This window comes from Aptenodytes patagonicus, chromosome Z, assembly GCF_965638725.1.
Source record: "Aptenodytes patagonicus chromosome Z, bAptPat1.pri.cur, whole genome shotgun sequence".
In the NCBI taxonomy this organism is placed as follows: Eukaryota; Metazoa; Chordata; class Aves; order Sphenisciformes; family Spheniscidae; genus Aptenodytes; species Aptenodytes patagonicus.
This window is the reverse complement of record NC_134982.1, coordinates 1,814,517-1,822,527: the sequence shown is the minus strand read 5'-3', so window position 1 is coordinate 1,822,527 and position 8,011 is coordinate 1,814,517. Positions and strand designations below refer to the sequence as shown.

The following is an 8,011-nucleotide window of genomic DNA, read 5'->3' as shown; positions in this document are numbered from 1 at the left end:
CCCAGCTCCTTGAGAACACAAAGGAAGAACTACTTATATAGAGCACCTGATTTTGTTTTGGTTGTATTAAAGAGGCTGCTTCAGATTTAAAGGGGATCTTAATTTCTCTTTAAGTGTGCCCAGTGAATCTCTACGGTCTGATCCTGGCAAATAGAGTATACCCATGGGAAGTCTGCAGCTACCCCATGTATGAAAAACAAGCCACTTCTATGCACAAAATACACTATAAATATTGTATTCAACATACAAGTGATTGCCTAATTTAGACCATATTTTAGTTCCTCCAAGGACGAAACGTTAAGGCAGGTGACGTAAACAAAATCCAAATAACCGCGGAGGGGAGATCTGGGTGAGTTTTGGTCACAAACAGTTCTCCGGTCAGCAACCTCCAGTTTATCCAGGGCAGAGCTACAAACAGGAGATGGCGGCAACTGTTTGGTTCCTCCTTCATTCAAGGATGCTGACCTAAACTGCTGATCTCACATTAAATACAGCTATTTCATAAAGGTACCTTTAACGGCTTACTTTACAAAGCAGTCCTCGATCGGGACGGGGGAAGAGAGAGGAGGAGGAATCCCAGCGACTGATGAAGGGAACTGACTCACCTTTTAAGGAACTGTAGCAACTAAATAACCTGCATGAGTTGCAAAGCATATTTATTACCAGAAAGTTCAACATAAACCAGCAGGTGAACACGTCCCTGCTGGAAAGAAAATCAGAAACGAGTGTTGTAATGTGTACACAGCAGGCAGGTTTAATGCTCTGGGAGGAAAACTCCGCTTGCACAGAGATGCACTCACTCACGTGCCAGAAGTTTGCGGGCAACCTAATCACACCCTTCCTCCCTGCACATACTTGGTGGCAGAGGTAGAGCGAGCTCTACAGTGAGGCAGGGAGAAGGGACAGAAAACTTTCACGAAGCACATTTTGTGTTTGCCAAGCCTTTAATTCTTACAATACGCGAAGGGAATCGCAACTCGCGGAATGGGATTTGCAAATTGCTGTCTGCATGCAAGAGATGCTCTCTACCTGGTACGACACGATCCTGGAGTTACCTTAATGCTCAGAGACATCGTTTCACTCCTTATAATGCAACGTGGTTGTGGTGGCTAAATCAGAGAATGCAGCTGAGCAGAAAGTGACACCGATGGAACGGCAGCAGCTTGTCAAGAGAAACAAGAAGTTCCCTTTCCCACCCCCCTGCAAATAAAGGGGCTGCTGAGCCCTCGGCTCAATCGTCTGCTCTGCAGATGGGAAGAGCTAATCCTTGGATCCAGGCGGTGCTTTGGGTGTTCTTGGTCCAGTGAATACTGAGAAAATAGAGGAAAATAGTGGTTTTGAGCTAGTTGAGAGTTTGTTTTTGAAAGCGGCTGGCAGACTTGTGAATGTGCACAGGCTGGGTGTCAGAGCCCTGGGTGCTGTGAACTTTCAGAGTTCTTCGAATAAGAAAGGCTCCTTCCAGTAGGAACGGAATCATTCGTACTTTCTTGTTTTGATGCCTGCTTCTATATGAAAAAGTGCATTCAGAATTTTACATAGCTGCAGCTTATATTGTTTGTCAAATTTATTCATGACAGCATAAAGCTAAGTGACACTGAGAATACTAAAACATTAGCCAAAATTATTAATAATCTACTTTTTTAAGGGCATAAGAGAATGATGAAGGTTGTTAACGATAAATTCAAATTCAGTTGGACTATGGCGAGGTACTGTACCGGAGAGCGTGCCCTGCAGCACCCTGCCCGGCCAAGGTCTGAGGGAAACAAGCTTGCTCGCAGCAGCAGTGAGGCGGACAAGGAACCTGAAAAGTCTTTTCCCGTTCTCCCTCCTGCAGCGACAGACTGCCGTCGTTAGCACGGCAGGCAGAATAGGGAAGATCACTGCTTTTACATGCCCAGAGGTAAATGCCTTTAACCCAGTTTTTTCTAGAGTTATTTCTCTCTCTCCCAGAAAAAAAAAATGTAAAAAAAAAAAAAGTTGTTTAATGATCTTTTGCAACTGAAGAAGCATCAAACCATAAATCTCTCCTTCCTTCCCCCAAACGCACCAGCAGTTCTCAGGCACCCCCTCAACCCCAGGTCCCTCCAGCGGCAGGTGGTGACCCGAGCACTAAGCTATAGCATGCCACGCTTCCTCTCTTCTGGCCCCGGAATTCGGCATTATTTTCTCAAAAGGGGGCTGGCTTTAGTTGGGAGCCCAAGGAACGTCCCTGTGGAGCGCATGAAATGAGGGTTAGCACATACCGAGGGGCGGGGAGGTGTCGGGATGTAGAATCCCGTATCTTGAATAACCCGTAGCCACCACCATCCCCACCACCCGTTAACCAGCGAAGCCATTTAATCCCTGTGCAAAAGGTAAGAGCAGGAGCGGCCCAGGACAGGTGCGATAGATCCACCGGGGTTTGGAGCGATGCCCTTCCCTCTCGGCGGTCTTGCTGATTTCCAGATAGAAAAGTATCACTAAACCCAGAAAATCGTTCCATTCCAAGCTGCTCCAAGGATCACTAAGCCACCACTGTAGTGGATTAATACCCATCTTTTTAGTACCAAAATACCATCTTACTGCCAACGGGTGAAAGAAAGGCTTCCGGCAGAACCACGATTTTGACCCAAAGGTGACGAAAGCATTACTGGAAATTCTTTTGTCAAGTTTGAGTCCAAACTTTGGCGACTTCTTGGGTTTTAATACAAAGCTTTCAAGTTTTGACAGAGAACATCTTTTCATTAAAAGGGAGAGGCATTTTCTTCCCCCAAGGCTTTTCAGCTACCTTCAGTCACGGTGGTTACCCCCTAAAAAAAAAAGTGACACGAGACATCACCAAGAAATAGAACGACGTGTTAAATAGCGTAGCAACACGTCATAGGAGCTGCGACAGCCGGCATGGCTTTCTGCACCTGCTTGGGAGGCGCTGAAGCACGATCGGGGGCAGCGCAGTCCGGACACGCAGTACCGGAGGTTTTGGGTGCAAGACCAGGACAACCCCCGACCCCGAGGGCTTTAAGTGTTAATATTGGTGTAACGAACAGCAAAAAACTACACGGCACAGCTAAACAGTTACTATTAAGAGTAACCTTTCTTCTGAAAGAGCTGTATCTGCTTTTTGCTCTTACATGAAATATTTTAATGGGGAAGAGCCTTTTAAAGCCACTTCTGTGCCGGTTTTATTGCACTTCAACACGCAGCCGTGTGGAGAGTAATGTCCTGGCATTTTCATCCCTAAAATGAGACTGCATTGGACAGCTACGCAGGAGGAGTCACTCACATCCCCGTTCATGAACTCTTTGATCAGTAATTAGGCAATACCACTCTGGAATTAGAACAAGTAAAAACTGTTCTTAAATTCAACTAATTATCAACGGTGATGTGTTTTCACTCATCTTCACTCAAGTTCTACTTCATGAGTTTTATCTGTCAAACCCTTAACTTGTGTTCTGAAAAGTTACTGGGTAGTGCAGCATACACACACTCCCAAAAAGCAATCTTCATGAAATCCATCAAGTAATGATTATTTGTTGGGAACGTGGCTTCCTTCCAAGTTCACAGAAGCCTGTTAGTAACAGGCTCCATTCTTTCCTTGGGGAGAGAGTTTGATCGCTCCCCAGTCTGTGACCCGGCTGGAAAAGACCAGATCCATTATTCTCTTTTATTCTGCCCAACTATAAGCTGAAGGAAGCTACTTCAGGAAAAAAAAAAAAGATGATTTGTCTTGATTCCCAGCCCGCACCCGTCCCAGGATTAATCCTGCAGCAAGATCACCTGTCTCCCCTTTCCCTCTTGCGATCGGTACTGTGTGGACAGAAGAAGGACTCCAGAGGCGATGGAAAAGCTCCCCTGCCGTGGGCTGCGGAGCAGAATGATGCGTTACTCGTCACGGAGAAGCAGACATTATTCTAACCTTGGAACTGCTCTGACCTGCCAGGCAATTTAGTCTTTAAGTCCCCAGGGAAGTCAAGCAAACCTGCTCAGTTTTTTTGATTATTTCTGAGTTTTCTGATTAACTGTGCGAGACCCAACTCACGTCACAGAAATTTTGCAGTGCCGTAGGCCATCCTGGTGTCCTAACTGCTTCGCCCAGGCAGACAGAAACAAGCCCAAGTTTCGGCACCTGCTGCGTTCGGCACTGGAGACACTTTCTTTACAGTCTCACTTCGACCTCAAAGCAGAACTCCGTAAAGTCATGCCGGCTACTTATTTTTGACAGTCTTCTTTCTCAGAGGAAATACGCAACTGTCCTTCACCTCGGCTGAAAAATCCGCAACTGCTCCCCAGTTCAGACAGAATTCCTGAGGCGGTGCTCTGGGCAGAGACAGTACTCGCTGATAAACGCTTTTCCCAGCCTATCCAGTATCTGGCCAAGGGAACACTGAAACATGAGCAGGGACATTCTTTGGTTACTCTATCCACAACGCAACACAGTTTTCAACTGCTTGGAATATAATCATTTATTTATCTTTACAGTGATGACTGAAGAATGTACAGGTGTTTTCACCCATAGGTATAAAAATCTGTTTATATACAGAGTCACAATAATCTTTAATTGGGAAATCATTCTGTTCTCCTGATCCATCCTTACTAAAAACCACAGGAAAAACAAATATTTAGTACAGGCAATATAATTCCAGTAGGTTTGCAACCTGGCATCAAAAGCTCAGCTTTAGATTAAGGGTAACGTTCGATACTTAAAAAAGGACTTTAAGTCATAGGACACAAAATAAAGTTGCTTTTCAAATAAGATATATACATCAAAAATAGGAGTCTAAAAAAGGCATTGGTTTTAATGCTATTAGAAAGCTATATAAATGTGCATGGGTCCATTTCTTCTTATAACGAAAGACCGAAGGAGAAAGTGCCTCTGTCTTTTAGGAAGTTCCTCCCGGGACAAGTCAGTTAAAAGTACCTGTAAAAGAGAAAGAAATCATCCCTTTTGGAAAAGCAAAGGCTGATGGTTGCATCAGTTAGAATGACTTTGTTGGAGCAGTTACAGCCGTGTTTCAGTTCCACGTTAAGAGCACACCATAAACAGCTGGTAAGCGGGTAACAAAAAGTTAATACAATGTACGTGGCTACTCAGTTGTCAGGAGTCCCACCGACGCCTAGTTACCTTTCCATTAAGCACAACCCGCATACCCAACACGCTTTTAGCATCCAGCCTCTTTCACCTCGTCCCCTCCGGCACATTACCCAGGCTTCTGCAGCACTTCACTTAAATCACTTTCTGAATTCTTGCTTTTTAAATACAGCATAATGCGTACATAAAAAGTTTCTTAATATAAAAAGATCATACTGGAACGTTATTCTGTACAAAGGAAAAACAAAACCTTGCCTCTTTCAAGCTACTTCACGTTAACTAATCCACTTACGCAAAAATCTTGTTCAAGTCTGTAATTAAAGCCACCAGGGCAAAAAAAGCAGTTTTACAGAACACAGCCAACACATGTACATTTACATGTACACTGGCTACGTACATGTAGATAGGTAATGAGTTCACAAGTTGGTGAAACTCAAGGTCTACTGATCCGACTGATTTCTGCAGAGAACCACAGTACCAGTGCAAAACTAAATAAATGTATGACTCCATTACAAAATAATTATTTTATGCTAAATTAAAAAAATCAGATTGACAATTTGATTCTAAAATGGCAAAGGTTTGAAATTTCACATCTTAAACCATTGTTCTTTCTTGACTTCCTTTAAAGTTATCCATAATTAGACTCTTACAGGAGAAATACTCGGGGATTAAGAGTTTAATAGTAAATAGCTGTAACTTTAAGTAACTAAAAGATTCCAGTAGCCTGGAAAACATCGAGATTACTGGCCTGTTAAGTGGACTAAACAACACTGGCAAATAGCTCTGTCCACAACTTAGAGATCAAATGTCCCTTTATGTTGCACTGACACTGTAAGTAATAAAAATGACTGTGCATTAGAAACATGAGTATTCAGGGGCTGGTGGGTACATTATAAACACATTTTCTTTCCAATTATAAGAATTTGCTCAAGCAACACACCCTTGTATCTGAAGCACTAACCTAGCGCGCAGTCCAGACACTGAGTGCAAAAATAACAGCTGGCTGTCGGGTGCACCGGGCTCACCTTCTTCATACAGGGGGGAGCCAAAATGCCATGGAATTACCACTCTACGCTATGGGTTGAATACCAGTTTGAATGTTCAGCAGCCTTGCTAAAGCAGGTCACAGCCTGGAAACTTCCATCCCATGTCTGCAAGTTACCTGAACGTAGTATTCATAGCTGTATAAAAGCTAACTCCTTTGTGTCTGTCAAATAGGAAATACATATGTTCTTTTCCCTTGTGGGTAGTAACTCCAGAACTAAAAAATGAAATTAATTCCTTTAAAATTACACAACCATCTCCAGACAGAATTCTTAGTTGTTAAAACTTCTGCTAACTCCTTATGAAAAGGCCAGATCTCAAAGCTGTGCGCTTTTCATAAATGAGCGCTATGAGCTCAATGGAAACAAGAGAATGAATTGCCATTCTTCTGCAGATGATTAAAAGAGAAAGATTTTTTTAAGAAAGTGTTTGGCAAATCCACAGATCAGTACTGTAAAGAGGTACAAAATACACGAAGATGCCTTGGAAAATTAATTTGTAGAGGTATTATCCATTTAAAAATAAACAGAGAAGTTTCAGGAACTTGTGTAATTTTACTAAATTATATTTTGAAGAACAGAAAAAGGCCAGTTACTTTGATTGCCTTACCCCAGTTTCACATCAAGTATTAAGTGCCAGAAAATATACCTGCAATCGTTTCTAGAGACTGGGCCCTTGCTGTAAAGGATAAAAACCACTGTTTTTTCCTCCCTGGTGATCTGTGTAGCATCTAATGCGAGGATATTCATGTCTATATATGCAAAATCAGCCTAGTGTTCTGCCAATACAGTGCATGTCAGCTAACATACGTGTGGGGAGACAGCAGGACTGCTTGTGTGTGATATGCTACTGTCCACTGAATGACTGCTGAGTGATGGCCCGGCTGAGACAGGTAAATCTCAGAGCGTGCCTCCAGGAGATCTGACTCACCTGATTTCTTTTTATGCTTCATCTCCATTATCCATTTCTACATCTATATCTTTTGTTGTATCAGCCGCTCGTGACAAAATGTCTGCCATTAGTGCTTCCTCCAGTTTTTTGCGCACTTGTTGCACCCGCTCTTCTTGTTTTCTGAAGGGAGAGAAGGGAAGAAGGGGCACAAACGTCAATCCTTCAAGTATACTAGTAGGCTGGGAGCATAATACTGGCATAAACAATGACCCAGAACTGGTTTCTCAACTCTTATTTTAACTTAGAACAGAATATGATAGAACAGTTCCAGTTGGAAGGGACCTACAACGATCGTCTAGTCCAACTGCCTGACCCCTCCAGGGCCTACCAAACGTTAAAGCATGTTGTTAAGGGCATTGTCCAAATGCCTCTTAAACATTGACAGGCTCGGGGCACCGACCACCTCTCTAAACTCGTTTACTAGTTCTATTACCTTTGCACCTACACATGCACACAGACAGTGCTTGGTGCTAAAACTGAGAGTACTCTGAGCCACAAACCTCGCTGGTTTAGCATGCATGGTTTACTTTGCCTTGTACAGAGACAGAAGGATTCAGTGTGACATACGATCTTCCACTCTCAGATTAGATACTTGAAAAGACCAAACAGAAAGTTAATGGAGCAATATCCCACTGGACCATCTTTGTCAGACTGGCTTTTTTCTTTTGTTCTTTTTTTTCTTTTTTGGCAGAGACATTTTAGGGTAGATCACTGAAAATCATAGCAGGAGATTCCCGTCATGAGCATTGTAAAGGATATCTGAGGCAATCTCTCTCTCTCTCCCAACCTAAGGGTGTGTACACCAGGAGCACCTTCACAGGACGGTGGGACACTGAGTCGGTTTCTAAGTGCTCAAAGAACCAACTCCAAGTCCCACACAGAGCGTGTGCAGGGGAAGAACCTCAAGGAGCTTCACTGTTTCCATTTATTTATTTAATTACTCCCACC

General features: G+C 43.3%; 1 protein-coding gene across 1 annotated transcript in view; it reads right to left on the bottom strand.

The window, feature by feature from the left end:
* Positions 1-4,427: 4,427 nt before the first annotated feature.
* Positions 4,428-8,011, bottom strand: part of LOC143172834 (methyl-CpG-binding domain protein 2) — a 44,259-nt gene continuing 40,675 nt past the window's right edge. Inside the window, exons 6-7 of the mRNA XM_076362655.1 lie at positions 7,043-7,183; positions 4,428-4,897 (exon numbers count right to left, since the gene is read on the bottom strand). Coding sequence (XP_076218770.1) covers positions 7,054-7,183 — 130 coding nt within the window. The 3' untranslated portion in view covers positions 4,428-4,897; positions 7,043-7,053. The remainder of the gene's footprint in view (positions 4,898-7,042; positions 7,184-8,011) is intronic.